Raw genomic sequence first — 24,680 nt, 5'->3', positions numbered from 1 at the left:
CTTTACGTTAAAAAGCCACTTATAAATGAATACATATTATATTTGTCTTTCTGGGTCTAGGTTACCTCACTCAATATGGTTTTTCCTTGATCTATCCATTTGCCTGCAAATTTCAAGATGCCATTATTTTTTACTGCTGAGTAGTACTCCACTGTGTGAAATGTACCACATTTTCTTTATCCATTCTTCGGTTGAGGGGCATCTAGGTTGTTACCTGGTTCTGGCTATTACAAATAATATTGCTGTGAACATAGTTGAGCACATGTCCTTGTGTGAATGAGTTTCCTTTGGGTATATACTCCAAAGTGGTATTGCTGGGTCTTTTGAGGTAGAGTTCTTGGATGGGGGATTCTCCATTTTCAAACACTTCTTCTTTCATCCTAGTGGTTTCAGGAGTTATCACTTTTTGTTCAATCAGCCCCACCTGCAAAATGCTCACTGCAGTGAGTCATTGGTCAGGTAAAATTTAGTAGAACTGCATTTACAGAATAGCATGGTTGAATCTTCTTGAAACTCATTGGAAGATGCTTGTAGTTTGGTATAGAGGGTGACATTTTTTTTCTGCCTTTGCTATCTGCTAGGTCATCTGACATTTCCACTATGGCTTTGGCTCAATGCTTTTTCAAGAATAAAACTGTGTTTTGGTTTTTCTTTCTACCACCTTTATGGAGAGGTTGGCAGCTTAGCAGATTTTACTTTTAATTATTTCTCTAGCAGTAGCCATATGAGGGCTATCGAAGGACATTGATGTTACTCTATTAGGTCAGATTTTGACAAACAGTTCGGAGGATTCCAGGAATGTATCAGCCACAGTCTAATTGGGACTTAGGTGCAATCTTGCTCTCACAGTGGAGCTTACAATTGAATTCAGCAGGCACAGAGAGAACCTACATAGGAAAGATCATGGTGGTTCAGGTGAGACCTGGGCTCAGAAACAAGTGCAATCCCTTAATTATTCATGGGCAGTCACTGGCTCATGGAGGTTACTGTGCCATTATTTGTAAGCTCTTATGGCTATAATAATAATAAGCAATTATTATTAGTGTTATTATTTATTAATGCAGCTCCTATTTCCCTTTATTTAACTTTCTACAAACAAGTTAGAAGAAAGATATAAACTAGAAATACATAGATAGTTTGAAATAAACTCTCTTGGTTTTTCTATGAGTACACTTGATGAGGTAATAGTCCTTTCATTTCTGTTGATGGCTGAAAATGTATTGTTCTGCGGAAGCAACTCAATTCCTGCGTTTTGTTATGTTTTCTTTTTTCAAGAGTGGTCTAAGGTCAAACATAGGTGAATCACTTGGCGTCTGGTCCATTATGAGCTAGATAGGGCATTCTTCATCTCCCATGGGGAGTACTGGTGATCTTTTTTGTTTGTTTGTTTGTTTGTTTGTTTGTTTGTTCTTGCAGAAATGGGGAATCTGGGCTTTTGATCTGCCAGTGTAGCCACCATCTCAGCTCTGGAAGCATCTGCTGAGTTTTGATTTCCAGTAATATCTTCTGTGTAACTTCCCAGAGCTACTGAGTCAAATGCATATCCTTGGTGCCTTACACTGGGCATTTAGTCTCGTATTGTCCTAGAGGCCAGAGGTCTAAGGCTCCTAGCTGTCAGCAGGATGGTAAGTTGTCCAGTGCCTCTAAGAAAGAAGCCTTCCTTGTCTCTTGCGGCTTCTGATGTCTTGAGTAGTCACTGGCTTTTCTTAGAGCATAGTATCCATCTCCAATTCCATCTCATCATAACCTCTCTTTCTCCCCAAGTGTTATCCTCTTCAGTTTCCCATAAAATAAATTTTCTAGAGGATTTGGGATCCATCCAGCTAACTTGGGATGATTTTATTCAATATTACTAACTTAGTTATATGTACAAAGACTCCTTGTCTAAAAAATTGAGAGCATTTGTTTACATTCTTTTTGTTTTTTTAAGAGAATATAATTTATATACTTCAAATCAGCTCATAAGTACATGAAAAGACAGTAAAAGTTGTAGGTTGACAGAAAGTGATCACAGGCCATACTGACTCTCAACAACCAGGAAAGTTTAGAAGTTCTGCCATCCTTGGGGAACCAAGGTGGACTTGTTCTTTGGGAGTGTCTCAGAACTTGTCTTTATCTAGAACTCCTAGGACTGTAACACTGCCCAGCTGCTGATGGCCTATGTGTGACCCTTAACAAGCTTCCCCCTCAAGTTCAGGCAAAACGTGAAGCTGGGTCTTGGCTATCCAAACATACTGATGCCAATCTGTTACTGCCTTTGGTTGGGCTACCACTTTCCAAGGCAACACTCCTCTCCTTTCCTGTGTCCCAGATAAAATCATTTTTCCCTAAAATAATTCAGGATGAAGTCTGTAACTGGAACAGAAGTGGGTGTGTGGCTGCACAAGGTTGAATCTGAAGGCTGACACCAGAGACTGGTGGTTATTTGCATATCATAAATTTAGTGCTGTACCAGCTGAACATGTTGGTTTCTGAAAGCCTGTTGGGATGGATGGGTCAAGGGCACCTTAGTTAGTGTTGTGAGGCAATGATGAGAGCCCCAAGGATGTACTCAAAAGCACTCATGAGATACCAAGGTGATTTTGACAGAGAAAGAAATGTAAGAAAGCCATTCCTGGAGGCTGGAGAGCACATGGCTTATTCTGGAGGAGTTGAGTGGGTTAGTCCAGCCAGAGCTCACCTTTCTAACCATACTGGGCAGGAATGACTAGAATCTGGAATGGAGCTGGCAATCCCATAAGTGCCACAGACTGAGGTCAGGGAAAGCAGAAGGAAGTTATTACCACCATGAAATGATAATCATAGCTTCTTCTGTATTGGGACTTTTCTTTCAAAAATTTGGGGTTTTGTTGTTAGTTGTTTTTTGTGTTTAATGCATCTAGTGCAGCTGCTTCTGACTGGAAGTATGAGTTGACAAAAGGAGATTAGATAAGAATGCTCTCTTGATGTCAGAAGATACTAAACTGGTCAAGTTTGGGAACACATAGAACATGAGAGAGGTCAGGGACACAATGCAAACAGGTAGACCTACTGGGGAGGTGACAGCTAGATAAAGACATGAAAAAGAGGTGGCACTTTGTGGGCTACTACAATTAAGAGGGGCTTGATTTTATTTAAAAAAACCCATAACTTTAGTAATAAATAGAACATGCTTTTCTAAATTAATGTATACACGGCAATAAAAATTAAAAAAAATAATGCTCTCTTGTTTGAAAAATACATTTTATTTCATATGTTCTTAAAATACATTATATTTCATATGTTCTTCTTAGAGGAAAAGGCTACCCTCAGAACAGAAGAGCTGGGATAGATGGAGGTTATGTACGGTCTCTTTGCAGACCCAAGGCTGAATATAGTTTAGATGAATGGAGGCAAGACTCACCTCACAAAAACTTTGGGTTTCCCAGGGAAATAAATGACAGTCAAGATTTGGCAGTAGGAAGTCCCAAGTATATAGGAATGAGAACAGTGTAGGAGAAGATTGTTTGCAACAAAATTAAGATTAGTAAAAGAGGGAGCCAAAATTTGCTTTATGTTAGCATGAAGATTAATTTCATTCTTCAGAGATCTTGGAACATTTAGGTGTGAGTTCAGTTAGCATAACATTCTGGTGGCAAAAAAAAACCAGTGGATAGCAGATAGGAAATAGAGTATCTTGTGAAGTCTAGGCTTTCCCTAAAGCTCAGTTTCATTTTGGCATGGACTTTCGTCCCCAGTATAGGGGCCTGTGATAAGTTGATTACTTATCACTCAGGATGAGAGATGAAGAAAGTCTGGACTGAGAACAGTCTCTTGGAACAGAGATGAAAAGTCCAGGAAACCAAGGTGAGCCCGCAGCTGATCGTAAGGAAGTGAGAATTACTTCGTGGTTCTTTTCTCAGACTCCAATAAGGTGACAATAACCCCTGGGATGAAGAAATTGAAGTGAGGAGAGGTTGGCAGCTTGCTTTCCATCATGTCTAATTTACCTTGCCAACAACACATCATCTTCCTATAAGCTCAGGATGAAACTGGAAGGAACAGTCTGACCTGGGTGTCAGCCACTTACTAACACAAAGAATTGGAAGTCATGGGAATGCATGATGTGCCCTAATTCTGAAAGGAAAAGCATTGCTATGTTTGGGGGCATTTCTGTTTGTTTTATCTTTACAGAAAGCGGAGGTAATGCTTGTTAACCAGGACCCATCACATCCACATCTCTGCTGACTTGCAGTCAATGTCCACTTGCTAAGCATGATACACATTTTGTGTCAAAACGTTTTCCACATATGTTAGATATAGCACATAGGACTGTTTGAAACTGCTTGTTAATAAAGCAAGAATTTTTATGGAGACTTACTACCTTGAGTCACTAGATCTTCTTCTTGTATGTGAAACACTTTACAGGTTTCTAGGTCTAAATTATCCAATCAATCAGCTTTGTTTTGTTACTTACATTCACATAATACTTCAGTTTGGAACATGGCTTATAATTTTAGATCACTTAAAATATAATGCTATAATAGCAGGGATACAGAGGTTCATTATGCAGTATCTTTTTTCTCTTTGCTAAAATAAATTCAGAAGAATGTTGGTAGTTTACCTGGTGCTTTAAAATCAAGGAATTCACATGATACAAGTTCTCATTGATGGCTGCTTGCATGTCTAAACATGTCTCCAGTGTTTGACTATATATAGTGTCCACTCTTGTAAAACAGTTGACTGGCTTAACATATACATATACACACCTTTATTTTATGCCTACTACACACAGTATGAATTAGGATTTTTAATTAAAAACAGAGAATAGAATGATACTTTTAAATATCTAGGTTTTTGGTTTTTTAAAAAGATTTGTTTTATGTGTCTGAATGTTTTCCCTAGGTTGCTTTGCAGCTCCTAAGGACACAAGAGAAGGTCATTGGGTCTTCTGGAGCTGGAATTATAGATATTTTGAGCTATTGTGTGGATTCTATAAACACTACGTGGGCTTTCTGTAAGAGCAGTTAGTGCTCTTAACCACGGAGCCATCATTTCTCTAGTCTTGCATATCCAATTCTTTAGCTCCTTATATTAAAATGCCAATTCCCAAGGTAATTTTTGTAGTGACGATAGCGTTAGTGTGGAGAAAGGTGCATATCATGTCTCAAAGTCTGGGAAGACTCCATGAATATTAGGGAAGTGGAGCCCAGAAGTTAGGCTGCTGATCAGCACACAGATAGGGAGAGGGGCCACAGCTAGATAAAGATGGAAGTTCTGGCTTCTTTCTCACCCTCCTGATGTGAGACAAAGAAAGTCCTGGCAGGTTTTTTTTTCTCCTGCCATTAGCTCCTCTTCCCCCAAGTTCAAGATATGTTTACCTACCAGCATCTCTGTTTTACTTTAAACTAACCAATCGTAAATTAGAGAAAGGAGACCCCTATTCTAATACCTCCTAATTGCTTTAAAATCCCAGCTCTTCAGTAGAGGCCAGAACTCCAACTTCTCTCCTTTGCAAAGGGTCTTTCTTTGTGTGTGCCCTGGGGTGTAGATGGAGCGGCAGGGCTGTGTCCTGCCACCCGGCTAGCTTTACCCAAAATAATTACACGGAAACTGTATTCTTTTAAACACTGCCTGGCCCATTAGTTTCAGCCTCTTATTGGATAATTCTCACATTTGCTTTACCCATATTTAGTAATCTGTGTAGCACCACGAGGTGTGGCTTACCAGGAGAGATCTTAACCTGCATCCATCTCAGAGAGGAGAAGCATGGAGACTAACTATGGCGACTGCCTGAAGCGTCTCCCCAACTCTGCTTCCTTTCTCCCAAAATTCTGTTCAGTCTACTCCGCCTACCTAATTTTCTGTCCTCTTAAAGGGCCAAGGCAGTTTTTTATTAATCAATGAAAGTAACACATATACACTCCTCCATTACTGGTGTGTGTGTGTGTGTGTGTGTGTGTGTGTGTGTGTGTGTGTTCTTACCCTAGTTAATACCTTATTTCACTGGCTAATTGTATCTGGTCTCTATGGGATATTCCCTGTCAAGACCTGTTTAGCTTGAGATTTTTCTGCCTTTTAATTACTTGACTGGCAAAACAAACTTGATGAAGACCCCTAGATAGTAGCACAACAACATATTGGTAGAATTTTAAGCTTCCTCTTTAGTAGATATTTAAAGTGATTCTTTTTAGGGTTAGTTCAGCTTCTGCCCAAGTGTTTCCCAGGTGTCTGACCACTCTCCTATCCCTTAGGATTCCTTTTTCTCTGCCTCTTCTTTATACTTCTTAAAGTCCAGATTTGCTCTGGGCTAGACATTTTCTGTGAAATTGGCTTACAGTGGTTTGTTACATTTGATAAATTTATACATTTATTTTACAAATTTATATACTTGTTAAATTTTATGCTTTCATGGCACATAAACTTATTTTTCTTCCATTTACTCACACCAAATTTCAGGCAAATAAATGATGAGGGTAGCCTTGCTAATGAACAGTATTCCCTCCATGGCTCTGTTTATTGCTACAGTGTCTATGCATCAGACTCACTTTTGAGGTACGATGATACAGATATCTAAATTTAAGACTTCTTTTTAAAAGAGGTCATACACATCATTGAGGATGGTTGACTTGGTGAGATTCTGTCACTGTGGCAACATACCTCATTTTGCTTTAATTCTACATGCTATGACCCACTCTAAACACGTTTTCTTTTCTCTTTTAATTTTTCATTCTGTTTCTTTTTGAGTGTGAAGGTGGCCTTTTGGCTGGTTTCACTGTCAGTCTTGGCCGAGTTACTCATCGTTATCTCTGTGTAACAGAGCACAGCAGGGAATTGATACACAGCTCACACTTCTGTTTGCTTCCTCCTTTAAGCATTTATGACCACACTATCCTGAGCTTTCTTGTCATTTGTAGAATAAAACAATTTCACTTTTTATATGGGTCAAAAAACAGTCAGATTTAATCAGAGCAGTGTAAAATGGGATATGTTCAACACAGACTCACTTTTAAATCATTTAATTTACACTTTCAAATGCACATCTCTGTGAGCAAAACATGACTTTTCACAGCAAGCTGCTGCCACTGAGGCGAAATCAAGAGATCGCTGTGTTAATTTCGGCACTTCAAAAGTAACAAAAGGACCATCCACAATGAAGGCTTAATTATGTTTTCTCTTTTTTCAGTATTCACATCACAGGGCTTTCTTTTGAGACAATAATAAAGGAGGGGGGATAAAACCTTCAAAGGGGCAGGAAAAGAAAGTCTTTTCAACTGTTTGAAACTTCCATAGTCCCTACCCCCAAATCACCAGCAAAAGTGGGTGACAAGATGAAGTCAACAAGCACATAACAAACTGAAATCACTTAGGACAGAAATACTGAACACGTACCTGGCAGGAAAAAGCATTTAAAGGAACAATAGATAATAGTGATGAATGTGGGGTTTTTTTTGTACATTGGAGCTTGATTGTCGTGGTGAGCAGACAAATTGGTGCCCCCAGGAGCATACAACATCCTGGCCTGGTGCTATTCCAGAACTCGCTGCAGCCAAATTTTGCTTTTCTTCTGTCTCTTAGAAAGCTGGGTCAGGAACCTTCCAGATTGGTGGCACCAGTAATCACATTAACTAAGGGACTAATTACTCATTAGAGTTTGCACATTTCTGTCAACTTTTCTCCCAAATTGAGTTAGTTGCTTTTTTGTAATACTTACTAGAGGAAAAAATAATTTACTAAAAGTTCTCATTTTGGCATAAACTCAAGTTCACAGACAGATCTGTGAGTTTAGCTTATAATACTTTTCTCTATTCTACAGGCCCATGCACATGTCGATATATTTATCTCAAAACTATCTCTGAAAATAATTAATGAATTAATAGCTATCACCAGATTTTTGCATGGTTACATTAAACCTCAAATGAGGTTGATGTGGAAGAACCAGGAAGCACAGATGACCCTGTGGGCACTGATTATACAGGAAGGAGCTGGGTATCATGTCATTAAACTAGTCCTTGAATAACCAGTCTTCAATGTTTGTTGATGTGTTTGTGTTGACTACTGATAATTCCCGGGTAGTTAGGAGACCTAACTAGTTTTGGTTAAGATCTTTACCACTTTGAATCTTTCACATATAATTGTATGTAGAGATTCAGTAAAACCATGCTAAGTGAATCAGGACTAACCTAATAATAACCCAACACTTGAGTGACTGCCATGCTAAGAGTACTCAGATAATGAGCAAAATCTCTGTAAGATGCAGGAAGCAACTGGACTAACTAGAATATAGATATAATATATAAATAATACTTTTGTTTATAATCTGGTGACAGAGAGTGTTTTTTTTCACTAAGCTAATTACCTCATTAAAGCACTATTTATAAAATTGAAAGCCTAATTATTTAATCTTTTGCCATATATTTAATAACTAGTGAAAATCAAGTAAATATGTTAATGCATTAAAATTCTCACATAAATCCTGTAAGTAAATGTGACTTGAATTTTATCTAACCATTTCATTTAACATTTACTACATATACCTTTTAAGTCAGAATGAGTTAAAGATCTAAGGAAGAAAAGTAAAAATTTAAATCATGAGAATATATAGGCAGGTATGATCTCAGAAAGAGAATGTTTCAAGCATGAATAAAATAAAAATATTGAGTATTTTTCAGAAATTATTGCTTTAGCATCAAAAGAAATCATAGGCAAATTGGAACAGCAAAATACCATCAAAGAAGACAGGCTTGCAACAAATGCACTAGCTATGCTAAGGGATTAAAATCCAAATGTGTGTCACTCCTACAAATGAAGTTGGAAAAGGCAACCTAGCCCTTAAAACACCTGTAAAACAAGTACTGGGTAAGTCACTGAGAAGGAGGCCAATGAGCACGTAGGAATTTTTCCCTCAATACTCACACCAATATTAAAATGCAAAGTGAGGTAAAACAATGTACCAGTCACTCACAAAAGTGTCAAAACATTAAAAAAGCATACACTATCAAGCGTAAAAGAGTGTGAAGGAGCATAGGTATTCTGCATTACAACACTCTGGAGGGAAAATGACTGTGGTCTTCTTTCAGGGCAGGGTCTCATCACTTTTCTCATTCAGTATATGCTTCAGGCTTTGGGGGGCATAGGACGACATAAAGGGTCTTAGGTGAGTACCTAGTCACACAGCCGTGTATGGATACAAACACCATTGTGGTTCACAGGCTGTACAAAGCTGGGTGGTGAACCAGATTAAGTGTTTGGCTCAGGAGATCCCTGTTTTAGAGGTATGGTGGACAGGATCCAAACTTGGGCACAGATCCTAGACGAAGTCGCAGGTGAACATGCGTACTGTGTTGATGAACTGTGGCACTGAAGCCTCTGCCTTTGGAAAACAGCGCAACAATTTTTGGGGAAGAAGACTAATAAGCTATGAACTCGTATCCGCCATACATCCTAATGACCTGGGAATTAGTTTCGTGTATGTTAAGAAAAATAGAAAATTAGCAATAAATGTAAGTGCAGAATACATATTGAGCAGGGTACATTTATCCCAAGAATAATTTATCTTATTGGCATGTCAGGAGAGGACCATATGACCACATATAGTTTCCTTTCAGTATAGTGATGGCTAACAACACATGTGGAAAAGGACCTTACAAGCTAAAATGCATTAATAACAATCTTTTAATTTTACAATACCAAACATATTTAAGATGATAAATTTGAATTAAAATCAGTATATATGTATATGTTCTATAGATGCATATACGTGGTAAATCTCTGCATTTCATTGGTTTGAAGACATTTACTTTGAAGACATTTATATTCAATCACTATAAAATAGGAATGAGCCTTGCCATTGCTCAAAGAATCTCCAATAATGCAAAGATAGCTAACATACATGGAACTTTGGGAACTACTTGCATTAGGCATTATTATTCTTACTTTTAGGTTTGATCCAGAAAAACCATGAAGGAAATTAAGTTCCATTTCTAATGACCAGGAAAACTAATCTAGGTTTCTGAACTCTAACTTCACGCTCTTGTCTGCAACATATTTACCAAACTGCTTCTTGCTGACACAAAGACTTTTCAATTTTTGATTGCTTTACAGACTCCAAAAAATTGTAAATAAAATAACAAATGATTTCAATGCTTAGTTTTTAAACTTAAAAATTTAAGAACTTATAATAAGAAATAGTAATTTGTGTTTTAGAAACACATAAATCAGAAAAAGAAAGGATGGAACTTAATGTAGATTTTAATCTTTGATTTGCTTAAGCAATCCTAATTAACTCCATTTTGGGGACCCATAAAAGTTTTAGGTTGCCCCAAAAGGCTTATTGGAAATTTTAACATTGTCATTCATTCTATAAGTGATACCTGTAGAATTTCAGTTAAAAATTTCTTTCCTAGGTGATATACCAAGATAGAGTTTCTTTTGGTTTTTACCCTTCGTGACTCTGAGTTGATCAAATGTATGTCTGAGTGTAATAATTTGTAATGAGGAAAGCAAACAATTATATTATCTAGCAGCAAAAATAATTAGATTGACTATCAGAAGTCAACTAGACTAATATTCATACGAATTGTTGATGTCCATTAAATCCCTCCTACATTTAACCTATGGTCAATTGTCTTCAAGCTACTCCAATGCCAGAGTGATCTAAAAACACGGTAGATGATTACTAAACATTAGTAGAATGCATTAGTAACTGAATGAGTGACTAATTGATAGATGAACAAGTGCCACAAACACAGACTTAAACATGCTGCTAGGCAGGGTGCAAAAGTCCTAGAAACAAGGCACACCTTCTAGCAATGTCCATGTAAGCAATGTCCAGGCGATTTCTATATAATTCTACCATTTGAACCTCTGCCTTTACACTACTTAACCAAGTATCTCTGTTTCGGTGGGCACATGTCAGTTTTGAAAGCCTTTGTCTATAGTAGAGGCCACTTTTAAGTCATCACACTTCTCAAGTAATTACTAATTCCTAAGTATTCATGATTGGAGGACATTAGAGGTGGCAAGCAGTGTGTGTTGTTTGAGTGAGACTTTTCTCAAGGCCAAACTTGATTTTGACATGCTCAATGGCAAATTTCACCTTCATTATCTAAGCAATAAGCAAGCAATAAGACTTTAGCTTTAAGGCCATCTAGAGATGGGAATAGTCGGACTACCATTTATACTTAGAGTGGTATTAGGCAAATTCCTAAACTTCTCTGAGCCTCAATTTCATCATCAATTACATTATAAGATTTTCTTATCTGATTGTCCTAAATATCAAAACTAATATTATAAAGCATTTTGCCATATGATAAATAGTGGCAGTGGATTTTATTTCATTCATTCCTGAAAAAGTATATCATATGTTATTATACTATTAGAGAACAAGATTAAATGGGAATAGATGCACATTTGGTAGTAAGAAGGCATGGGAATTACTTCTTTAGTGTAGTAGAGGCAGTATAGGTCTCTTTTTCTATGTCTAGTACAAAGTGAAAATAATCTTTTGTGACTGAAGAGAACGATCTATATGGGTGACAGAAACAAATCTTTCCTGAAATTTGGCATTCTGTTTTCTTGTGCTTTCAGAGTAGTTTCGGCTGTACATTTTGTTTTCTCTCCCGTGCTTCCCTGCACTGCGCACAGTACAGAAACACCACAGATTTTTAATTAGCTAACTGTACCCTGAGATTCAAGTTTAATCACAGCTGTGAAGAGGATGTGTTGATATTGAAGAGGACATTACTATGTGATAAAAAATTCAACAATAACGTAGTTCAAGTTTGATCTATAGATGTGACTATGTGTGAATGTGGAGGGAAATTAAACTGATGTGTGACTATGGGATTTCCATTTGCTTTGTTTTACATTCCCCCATGCGAGCACATGTACCTGAAGGAAACCAGGGGCTTCTCATTAACCAACCTGAAATATAATCCTCAAGAAGTTCTTTCACTTATAGCATTTAGAATGGAAGGAATCTCATCCAACGGGATATCTTGCAGTTTTCTATTGACTCTTACTTTGAAATTGATAATGCATCAAATATCTGGTGACCTTCATCCCATAAATTGCTTCAAGATATAGCTTGAAAGAAATGATAAACTCACCAGAGTTGCGAAGAGATGGTAGAGTATGAAATAGATGGCAACCACTGGTGCCCACATGTGTCCTACAGCGTTCAGAGTCTGGTCCATCACGTCCACCCATCCTTCCTGGGTCAGGATCTGGAACATGGACATAAATGCCTATGCAAGAAAAAGAAATGGAGCATTACACATCCCACTGAGTCAATGTAATTTACACCTGGATGCAATTAAAATTACCCATGAGGGACTTGAGAGATGTCTCAGTGGTTAAGAGCACTGGCTGTTCTTGCAGAGGACCAGATTTAATTATCTGCACCCACATGGCAGCTCACAACTGTCTCTAACTCCAGTACTGGTGGATTCATTGTCCTCTTTTGACCCCTGGGGGCACTGCACACATGTGGCACACAGGCAAAACCAAAATAAGACAATAATACCCCTCCCAAAAGAGCAAAAACAAAACTAAAATGGAAAGTAAAATTAAATTATCCTGTGATAATCAGCTGAGGACTTTGTTGTTGGCATTATTTATTCTCGTCTAATAAATCAAGGGAAAGTAATTCATGCAACATGGGAAAAAGCTGAGAACAAAGGATTAATTGTTACATCAAACTCTTCAGCTTCAGAAACTAATTATTTTGAATTAAAAATTGCTCTTAAGGGTAAATTCTTTTGAGACATGAAAGTTTATCTTTGCCTACACATGATTTGTTTTTTCCCTTTTCAGAAAGTTATTTTAACACCTCCAACAGATTTTTATTTAGGTTTCCTGATGCTGCTAGTAGAACTGTATTATTTTAAAAGTGAATTACATTGTCTTAAGCACATAGGAGAATAATAACGTTTATTTTGTTTGCTAGGTGTCCAGCTACCAAATGAGTTCAGCTATCATATTAGAAACATGTAATGATATGGACAGGCTGAGGAATTTAAGAAAGACACATTTTTTTCATGATAATTTTAAAGAATTTAAGGCACAGAGTCATGATTGCAGAAGCCAAGACTAAAACACCAGGACGTTCCAAGAAAGCCAGTCATGCTGACAGATTTAGGCTCTTCCTGCACCAAACTTTGGCTGTTCAGTTTGAAATCATCTTTCTAGTTAAATATATGACTATGTGTCCTGTAAGCAGCAGTGGCCAGTAAATACTTCTTAGTGAGGCTTTATGATCACGGCGGGAAAAGGTTTACTCTTTACAACTGTTTTTATAGTCTTCAGTAGAAGAAATCATAAATAGGGTATTAAGGTTCCAAGAACTGAAGTCCAGGATAAGGAACAGCCTGAAATCAAGATGCAAATCTATGATCGACAGGATCCCAGATTTAAAGGGACTCTAAACGTAATTCAATCTGGCTTCTTCTAAACTATTCGAATACTTTGTTATGCTAATAGAAATTGTGGCCAGGTATTGAATCTCCTGCATTCAGGAATGTCTGGTATCTGCCACTTTTAGGCCTAAGCACAGCGATTCTCTCTTAGACTATTTCCTTCCTGAGGGCAAAAGAACTTTTTCCAAAGTGTGATTTTCATTGTTCAGAAGACACTGGGTCCATATGAATAAGAAATCAATAATTCTTAAATATTTTTCAGAAAAATTATACTTATTTATTATGGTTATGTATGGGGTGAATGTGCCATGGTGTGTGTCTAGAGCCCAGAGGATAACATGGGGAGTCAGTCTGTCCTTCCACCATGTGGGTCACAAGGACCAAACTCAGATCTTTGGACTTGCCTTCCACATTAAATGAATCTTGAAGTGGTTGATTGTTTTCTCACATATCCTCTGTCCATTTGTGGAGTACTTCTCTTGGGTTAGTCTTGCCTAAATTCCTTTGTCTTGTAGAGGATTTTTTGTTGTTGTTCATGGAAATGTGAATTATGTTGCATTTGATAATTGAGTCCTAGCATTACCAGCAGCACCGTAACATTCTCCTTGCTGGGTGGCACAAGAGGAGGCAACCCTTAGCTTCAACCCACTTAAAATACTCTATCATTTAACTTAATAAAAATGTCAGCCTTATCACTGAAGGCAATTATTTTTCTCCATTTTGTCTTCTTTTTTGCTACTGAATATCTATTACATACTACCCGTACATATTCCAAAGATGATCCACATGAAACTATCAGATTGCTGTATTTTTCCCACAACATTGCCACCAGTGAGAAAACAGACATACACCCCAGATCTAACAGTAAAAAGGTGTCACATGGAGACAGCATGAATAACATTTATTGTAGCTTTCTTTCTTCCAAAGTAACAAAAATGCTTGCAATTAAGTCTAACAGATACCATTCCTGGAATTTCCAGACCAAAAGTTTAGGTCTACTTTTCAAGTGTCCTCATCACCAACCAACCTGCACGTTTACTGCGATAACTTCTGAAACCTCTAGCTTTTGTCTGTGCAATATTGCTCAGGAACATGGAACTGTGGGATTGTGACCCTCCTCTGTGAGACAGTGAGTGCAGGAGACTGGGGTTATCTGCTATTCTCTTCAAGGTCTTAAAAAAACCCAAAACTTTAAAATCTTGATTTCTGTAGAGCTCAGCTGGAAGCACATATATTATATCTGAGAGCAAGACTTTTAGTTAAAGTGGGATTTGTGTGTACATTGTTGCTGATAAGCTGAAGAAGATGGTAGAATCACTAAAAGCTTCTCCTATAGCTTGAAATTAATTTGTGTTTCATGTGAAGGGTCCTTTAGTTTTGTTGAGTTAATATCCAGACGTTCCAATTCAATTAACAGTTTGAGGTTGAAAGTCAGACATGCTCACTGACATTTTGCGGTTAAGGCCCATGCACCTGGAGGAACCTGAAACTTATGTGTTCCAACAAAGATCATTAGAGGCTCATGAAGGTATGATATGTTAGGATTGAGATGAGTAAGACAAGGTGTCAACTTCTAAAACATTTATAAACAAAAGGGAAGAAAATGAACACGGCCAAGCAGAGAATGAAGACATGGTACATGAAGAAATATGACAGAGGGCTGTGAAGGCAGTATGGTGGAAGAGCACCTGCCTAATCTGCATGAAAAACACAACTTTTTTTTGAAAATGTAACTTGAAAATTTCTATTTGCCACAGCTTGACATTCCTTTCTTTGTTCACTACAACATTAAGTATATATTCACTCAGGGCTTTATGCAATCATTTATAGTCTATTATATTGAACATATCAAATCTGAAACAGCTTTTGGACCAGCTTAAATCTTGAATTTATTATGAATTTTTGTCTTTTGTCTTTGGGTTTTAGTAAGCTGGTAAACAGTAGATCATTTTTAACATATTGACTACGAAGATGCTGTTCATTCACTACTGAGCAGATGATGTTCTAAGATTCCACTTCCCCCTTCAGAGCGCAGGTATCATTTCTCCTGTAAGTAATATTTGGTACAATAACAAAAGGTCAATGTTCAGGGTTAAATTGGTCTCCTTTCTTTACAGTAATTAACCTGAATCTGGCTCAACTTATTCACATCACTTAACTGTCATTTTTTGGTGCTGTTTATAGTGAAATTATTCATATGCTTCAAAGGGAAAAGAAATGCATTCTTCTGCCTAATATGACTGCCAGATTCTCACACAATTCACCCACTAGTTGGAATAGATCCCATTTCTACTATGCCATAGCTGTTCTTTTTAGAAGCTCCAATTACCTGGAAGCCGTCTGAGTCCTGCTCGTGCAGATTTGTTTTCTGGAGCTGTCTCACTGCCTGTTCTAATTTGGGATAATTGCTTTTGAGACCTGTTCCGTAGTCGGTATGATTTGCATTTCAAGTCTCTTATTTTGGTCTCTTATTCTCTCCAATGTAACATCAGAAGATGCTGCCAACATCTCACCCATGGACTTAAAGGCCTGCTTCTGTGTGTCAGCTGCATCTCTTCTCTCTGCTTTGCTCTCCCAGTACGAGGAAAAGGCTCGTATGATGAAGACATTTATCTGAAGCTATGGGTAATGAGGCTGAGAGCATCAGACTATAGAAACTGCTTCAATCCAGGTGCATCTAGGGAATCTTTACTGCAACCAGAGTCGACCAGTCCTAGATGTGCCTGTTCTTCAAGTTCTCTGACCTATCTTCAGTCGTCATACTTGGTCCATGAGTCTAGTTGAGGGCTCAGGTAATGGACTCCCCTTGGCTTTGGTTCACTGTATGTAGGGAAAAGGTCACCCCTGCAGCTCCTCTCCTCCCTTTGTCCTGAGACTCCTATTTCCTTACAACTTCTATTTCATTTTTCATACTCTCATGATGCAACATTTTTGCTTATTATGACAGAAAATGAGATTATCAGGAAGCATTCATTTTTGGAAGTTGTAAGTTTTATCTTTATTCTCTTAAAAATCTATATGTCTGTCTGTCTGAATGTCTGTCTGTCTGTCTGTCTATCTTCCTGCTCTAAATAAAGAACTTCTACAATTCAGGAGTTCTTAGCTTCTTGAAGGACTCTACATAACATCCTTGTGGAGTTTCCTCAGATTGAGGGATTTGAGATGAGTATATATCTTAGGATTTTCTTTTCCTACCCTTTTCTTCTTACCCTTTTCCAAAAGACAAGTACAGGAGATGAGATGAGCCTAGATGTCTTTCCCATTCTCTCTCAGTATCTTAACTACTATCCTTTCTCTATGTTGACTGTTACTCAACTAAAATGTTATGAGTTTGTAGTCCTTCCTGCGTGTAATCTATGGTGCTACATTATAAATTAATTGTTAATTGGTTTGCTAATTTTCTGATGCTTTAGACAGCTATTTGTGATTTTTCTTTCTTTTGTTTTACCTCTTTATGCCATACACATAGTGGAAATATCAAATTAAGCAAGTGTGTATAGGCCAATTATTGTAAACTTCAGGTGTCCACATGCTGCTAAGTGAACTGAGAATGAACAGTGGAGACTAGTCCAATTTGTATACGAAGTGAACTGGAAAGGTGGAGCCAGTAGCTCTACCCCTTCATGGAAAAACTAAATCAACCAAAAAAGCCTTGGATGAATTTCAAATGGAAAGTACAGAGAAAAATCACATTGGATGTGGAGGCAGGAGAAGAAACGCTATTTTTCCAAGCAGGTATGGAGGTCAACAGAAAGAGTTTGCATAGACACTCAGAGAAGTGATGATGTCCCAAGGAAGCAAAATTTCTGAATAAACAGAGGTCAAGAAAATATATCGGATAAGAGATTGCACTTAACTGGATCTCATCTGATAGAAAATAAGTATTTTAAAGGTATTAACTTTATGATTTTTATCAGACATTTTATTCCTTGAGTATGTGGGAACAAAACAAGGACAAGAGCTGGAGAGCAGAGGCTAAGTAGTTGCTTTCCAAAGGAATGGAACAAGAGAAAACAAAAGCAAAGAATGAGGTCCAGGAGCCACTAACGAGGCCAAAACACCATTGCCCGGGGCCACAAAGTCCATGCCATTCCTTCTCTGGCTTTTAGTTGGTTTTCTATTTCCTTATCTGTAATGCAATGGAGATCCCATCTGAACCTCAGCTCTCTTTCTTGCTCATTAGTACTATCTTGTTCAACTTCTTCATACTAATGTCCCAAAAGATCATCTTTAACAGACTCCTCCCACACTGATATTTTCAGTCGTTCCTTTAGATTCAACTTCATAGCTCCACTTGGATGCCTAGCAGGAATCTCAAGCCTTTGATATCTTAAATTGTGTTCATGGCTACCCTTCCTACACTTCTGTCTCAGAAAGCAGCACTCCATTTGTCAGATCATTTCCACCATCGACCTTCAGGAGACCTTTCTCCTTTTCATCTCCTCATATTCCACATCTACTCTGATTGGTTGTTTTCCAAAATATGCTTTAGTTTTTGGTCTCAGCATGAACTTATCCTCAGTATTCCTTGACACTTCTATTACAGTAGCTAATATTAGTTTTCCCAGTGGATCCTACATTTTATTACTAGATTTTTCTAGTAATTTATTTGTTAACAGAGATTAGAAGACTTAGGTGAAAATAAGACCACCAAAGAGGGATGATAGGGAAATAAGCAGGAAGTTTCATTTCTTGTTCCTAATAACACTTGAACATTGAAGACGACTAGGCTGGGTAATGTCTGTCAGCCTTGATTCCATTTGGGTACTCCTGGCTCTTTCCACTGTGGTAGTGTGTGTGTGTGTGTGTGTGTGTGTGTGTGTGTGTGTGTGTTTGTGTGTGCATATTTGTGATAAGTCGTGCTGGATTATCAAAGACCAACTTCTAACCCAAAGTAATTTTTACATTCTTAGAAATGAAGTAAGCGTAGCATCTAATGGTGAAATAGCTAGCCTAAAAAATCTACTAAGATGGCAAAGCAGCTGTTAACCTCTTTAAAATGTAATGAATAATACTTGAACTTTGATGACCTGAGGCATATTTGGGGAATTTAGTATAGGTGGCTATCAACTTGAGTTAAATATTGACAATTTAAAAAAAAAAAAAAGTAGTGTGGGATAATACCTCAGATTGTGGTTAATTTGTACCAGGTAGAAAAACCCACCTTGTAAAGCCTTTAATTAGGTATTTCTTCAGTTTACAACATTTATTTATAACATTACACAATCATTATAATCATCTAACACAACAACATTCCTAGTAAAGCAGAAGGGAAACAAATACTTCCGACTCATCCTGACTGCATCGTTCACTAGTCATCATTTTGTTTCCTATTTCTGAAGATTTGTTTACTCTGGGCATTGTCTCTAAATATAATAACATTCCACAAATGCAGTGTCCATCTACAGTGGTACACATTAGTACCCCATTTTCTTTTTATTATTTTGCCAAATAAAATCTCAAATATACATCACAGTTTATATATTTATCAATTTTCAATATTTAGGGTGCATCCACTTTTGGAGGCTATCATGAATGATACCAGCATGAACATTTATGTGTACATGGATTTTCATAAATTATCTTTTACTGATTTTTTATTTCTTTTATTTAAGTACATGTATATAAACATGTATACTTTTTTTGTTCTTAAAATACGCACATTAAAAATTTAAAATGTAGAAAGAAATATAACTCACATTACCTTGGGCAGCTTAAAATTTACAATAAACTTTGCACCAATTTTCTTTATTCTTAGCCGGTTTCAAGAACTCTCTCTCTTTATGAGAGATTTGCTTTCAAAATGAAATCTACTTGACAACTTCTATAGTAGGGCAACCATTTACTGAGAGCTTCCCCGCTGTGTCTTACTACCAGACAGCCCTAAAATAGACTTGCTTTGACGGGATTCTCTGAGTGCTCAAGTGACATCTCCTTTGGGTATAATTGCCTTAATTGCTCACCTACTCAATTTCCTTGCTTCATTCTTTCTTCCCAAATAGTGGTAATTTACAGAAGAGTTTATCTTCTGGGAAACCCAAAGAGTTTATGAACCTTTAATATTTTGCTAACATCTGGTATATTTTGTTATTTATGATCTTTTGTTTTAAACTCACTGGATTATCCCAAACTAACAATATTTAAAATGACATTATAGGAAAGTTGGGATTATCTGATGTTGTGATTAATTTTCAAAAAATTATGTTGCTTGGTAAAATTGTGAGTGGAAAAAAACAAAGGATTGATAGAGATAAGCGTTTAGGAAAACTCATTAAAATGGTATTTAGCATATTTAAAATCTCACAGCAAATAAAGGCTAAGAGAGTAGCCTCTAAATGGTAGAACTGACTTGTGCATATATGTTTATAAGTACTATGGATTTGAAATCTGAATTAAAACTGAAGTATTAAATTTTTGGCTTAACTTTTTCTCTATTTCTAATCACTCTTCTGTTTTAGGCAGAATTTTGTGATGTAGCTATTTAATCATGCTCTCCTTCTCCAAATCCCATCTTTCTTGCTTTCCTTTTCCCTTCAAGTTCTCAGGGAAAATGTCATTTCTAAGGACACTGTCTTGCTGTCCTTGGACACCCAGGACATAATGGAGTAAATCATGCCATAGAAAACCAGGCTCTTATCAGCCTCACTCACAAGGTACATCCTTCCAAGAAAGAACAGAGGAAGGACTGAAGTCAAAAGACAGGGTAGGCTGAGAGTGGAGACCACAATGCCTTGGGAATGTGGGGAAAAAGACTGAAAGCTGTAGGCCAGTCTTGGCATTTATGAGCAGGGAGGAGTCAGTTGCCAATTGCCTAGTGTCTGCAGATAAAATCCTCAGCATCTGGAGGCCAGCTTCACCAAATATGCAATCATATTGTCATTCTGTGATCATTGCTTCGAAATAAAAAAGAAAGCATTTATGAATATTTTATGAACATTAAAGTACAATCTGGATAATGATTTATATATTAACTTAGAAACCTGTCTCAATGACATTGCTCCCCAGGGGAAACCTGTCAATTTCATTGGTTTAAATAGCACTATTCCTATATATTATTATGATTTAAATTTTTTATGTTCATAAAATTTGGGTATACTTATATAATGCTCAAAAATGATCCTGGATAAAGTATAGCTTTGAGGAAATGATACTTCTAGATGCATGGTTTTGAAAATTTGACATTATGTTTGATGGTGGCATTTTATTTCATCTTAAGTTGTCTTTTTACTACAAATGCCTTCTATTTTGTGACCTATTAAGTTGATATGGCATTCATTTGGAAAATTTAATTTTGTATTATACATATTTCAGTCTATTTTGGATCTTACCTACGAAGGTTACGGAGAGAGGTTACAGTGAGCATTTCTGAGCTAACAGATACTACAAACTGACTTTTGGTGCAGTTGCTTCCGCTGAGGATTTTACTGAAAAAATAGTGTAAGTCACAGGCTTGGCAGGTAGACAGAGTCAAGCAATCCAGGAAAGTAGGAGCTTTGTTTTGGGCTTTCTATTGTTACTTCAACTTGAGTTTTGTAACCTTGTTCCAAAGGGTTTGTTTTGAGTGACTCTCTTACGAACAATGTCTCAGAGCTATGCATTATTTCTTTGTACATGAAATTTTTTGCAATTAGAGATTTGTTAAAATTCATTACCATTTATATGGACAGAAGTGAAATATTTAAGATAATAATATCTCCTTTAAACAATTACTCTGCATTTCGTCCCTAAAATTAGAAATAAAGTTAGATTTAGAAATAAAGTTGAGGCAAGTAGTTTCAATTAATCCTGTCACTGCCTTTAATGTTGGCAAGAAGGAAGGAAAGACTAAATAGTTCTTTGCTTTTTTTTTCCCTCCAAATGAACCCATGTTATTTACCTTGCATTTATAAGTTTCTATATATACTCATTGCTAAGAATTCCATTTAGGGAATACAAGAGAGAGCAGAGGCAAAATGCTTATTGGTCAGATTATAGATGACTAAGGAGAAGTTTGAATGTAGACCCACATAATTGGCTCAAAATGTCAAAATGAGCTGGAACATAATTAGAAGCAAAACATACATTAGAATGTCAGGCCTCTCCGAGCAGCAAATTGCTTCAAGTAGAATCTACACTTAAATATAATTTCAAGAGTAAGAGAAAAAAAGGTCAGCTCATTTAAAAAATAATAAATAAATAAATAAATAAATAATAAGCCGCATTTATTTCCCAGCTATCAAAACATGTGTAGGTGTAACCACTGACATCTTTCAGCCATGCATGCGGTGACTTTACATGACATTATACACAAGGTCATTGGTTCCTATAATTTTCTAGGATTTCTTTATCAGCAAGAGTCAATGATATGCATGAAAAGAGACTTTGAGCCAGGAATAGCATCCGCGGGATGCAGTCCCACAGGTAGAGAGTGGCATTGCTGTGTATTTTGCTCCTGTATGTCCTTTTAGACATTGTAAGATCTAAAACTGCTGATTTCTTTTCATCATCAAGGTTATGGAAACAAATAATATTCATGCCTATTCTAAGTATTATTTAAGCTTTGTTTTTTTAAAAGAAACCTGCGTGTGTGCATGTATGTGTGGGTGGGTGTGTATGCATGATATGCACGTGTGTGCAGGGTAGAGGATAGTACTTAAACTTGAGGATTGCAAAAGTCATATTTCTTCTTCTACTTAGTGGGACCCCAGAATCTGACTTGTTAGACAGCAAGTGCATTTTTACCCAACGAGCACTGTGCCAGCCCTCAAACATTTTTAAATCACCTTTGTCTTGAACACTATGAAGGATATATGTGAAATTCCTTATGTCTCAACTAACTAATGGTATATACCTATCTTCAGTATTTTTCTTGCTAACATTATTATACTTATTAATGGTTTTTCTCATAAAATATATAAGCCACTAATTTTTATAGAGATCTAAAGAGGCAAAACATTTTAATAAAAATATTTTAGTAATTTGAAACTTAAAGGATAAATTCCCCGCATTAAAGACACTCACTTGAAGGAACAATATTAAGATGAGCTGAATGAAATTCTATTTTTGGCCTAGCAATCTCTCTGTTAGAGCATGGTATTTTTAGTTGAAAGGTGTACTTCCCATCGATTATGTTAAAACCATTTTGAAATGCAGCCATCTAGCTGACAGAACAAACAGCTGTGAAAATGAGACCTGGAGATTTATGCAAATGGGGGAGCTCTGAATTAATTTTCTTCATGGAACAGACTGTCAAGTTACTTGGAGTATTTATGCTCTATCTCTTAATTAGTAATTTTGCTAATGTCAGTCATATTAAATTTTCATAATGTAAACGATGCGTTTCATTGGCAAATATGTTCTAAGAGATTACAGATGAAAGCAGAGACTCTACATCTGATGCAGTTAACCTGACGAACACTGAGCAGTGTATGTCTTATTAATAAACACACTAAAATTTCATAAGAAGTCTTCTTTGAATAAGAAACACTGTGGCTCCATAAGAAATTTTATTGTTCTTTTATATGTGCAGGGAGTAAGATTTTGTTTCTGTTTAGCTTTAAACAGAAAGCATCTTTGACCAAGGGAATGCTAGCATTTCTACATATTAAGTCTACTCTTCCTTGCTGGTGGTAATCTCTCATAGATGATGTCCCTTACTGCTGATCTTCTGATCTTTCTTCTTAAAAATTTTTTGTAATGAGAGCATCTTGCTGTGCAGCCCAGACTAGCCTGCAACTCTCGATTCTTATGCCTCAAAATCTCAAGCACTAGAATAACAGGTGTGCACACACTATACCCATACTGTACTGCTTTTAATATTTTTTGTAGATTATATTTTATGGATGCAGTTTATGTAGACACATGTACCCCACTCTCTATTTCTACAAAAAGTTCTGATTATTGGGGCCTCACATACAGAACAGGCTCACACGGAGTAGCTGTTACTATTAAGAATATGACTACTGGAAGATTGTCTTTCTGGATTTAATAAAAATTGCTTTCACTTCTCTAGGAGCTGCTTGGTACTTCATCGTCATTGTTGAACATGTTTGGTCACATTGACCTAAGTGTATATTTTCTGGGGACTGCTCCATCTGAGTCTGAATTGCAGGGGACAAGGATGTCCTCATAGTTAGCTTTTCTAGTAGTTTTGAGTTTTGTTTTTGTTTTTAAAATATTAATTTTAATTAATAATAAAAATTATTAATTTTATTATTTTTAATTCTGTGTGTGTGTGGTAAGTAAACTTGAGTGAAATGCTCACAAAGGCCTAAGATATTAAGTATCTCAGAAGGTGGAGGTAAGATGCCTGGTGTGGGTGCTAAGAAGTGACTTTGGTTCCCCTGTAAGAATAATATGTGTTATTCACCACTGAGCCATCTCTCTCACCCCTGAATTTGTTGTAATTTTCTCTTAATTAATTACTTTCAATTTCTTTAAACCTATTTGGGTCAGCTGAAATCCTTGTTAGATACTTGCATTCTTCTTTGAATGAGGAAATATAATGAATATTTCCTTTATTGTAGAGTTGGCAACAACTATCAGATGAACATGTTTTTCTCGTAGTATAATGCACAAAATGTACTTCCCCTTCCTCTCCAAGATGGCATACCCTATGCTTCATATTCATAATTTCTCTATTGATTTTTCTATTTTATTGTACTCAACCTGAAATAACTTGGTCAATTCCAAAAGATGAGGAATCTGGTATTTGTCTAATTTGCTAGCAAAATGTTTTGTGGAGTTTCATATTAATAGTCACACATTATGAAGGGATTCTATATAGTCCAAGCATGGAAAATATAGCTGTAGCGTGCTTGCCTTTCTCTCCCATTTCCTCTGACTTGCTAAAAAAAAAGTTGGATTACATTCCTAAAGCTAGTCAATGTCTATTCCTTTATTTGTCCAGTTCCTCCTCCTGATGCTGACTACCAAGGTCCAGTTATCAAAGTATTGAAGTCCAGCAATCAAAATCCCCCTTTTGTCTGCCCCATTTAACATGATCAATCAAAATTAAGCACCTCATCCGAGCATGGGACTTCCCTTTTACCTTTATAAACTGCCATTTGCCTATGGGTCAAGTCTGTCTCCTCTCTCTCCAGGCTACATATTTGTCCTGGAAATTCTTCTCCCTCGTCCTCTACTTCCTGTCCTTGTCTCTAATTCCCTGTTCTTTGTCTCTTGGGCAAATAAATCCCCTTTGTGATGAGAAGTTGCTCTTGGGGTGTCTTGTGCCAAATATCGATCCCTTTACTTTATTGCCAAATTTCTAGAGCTTTCTCACAAAAAACTATCAAATACATTTGTATCAAATATATTTCTTTT

The 24,680-nt window shown here is 36.8% G+C and overlaps 1 protein-coding gene across 2 annotated transcripts in view; it reads right to left on the bottom strand.

The window, feature by feature from the left end:
- The window catches only part of Nalcn (sodium leak channel, non-selective), a 240,345-nt gene that overhangs the window by 108,069 nt on the left and 107,596 nt on the right, over positions 1-24,680 (bottom strand). For both annotated transcript variants that reach the window (XM_038310269.1, XM_038310270.1), the window contains one exon: positions 12,069-12,206. In XM_038310269.1, coding sequence (XP_038166197.1) covers positions 12,069-12,206 — 138 coding nt within the window. The remainder of the gene's footprint in view (positions 1-12,068; positions 12,207-24,680) is intronic.

The sequence above is a fragment of the Arvicola amphibius genome, chromosome 13 (assembly GCF_903992535.2).
Source record: "Arvicola amphibius chromosome 13, mArvAmp1.2, whole genome shotgun sequence".
Lineage (NCBI taxonomy): Eukaryota > Metazoa > Chordata > Mammalia > Rodentia > Cricetidae > Arvicola > Arvicola amphibius.
This window is presented reverse-complemented; position numbering and strand designations above follow the sequence as displayed.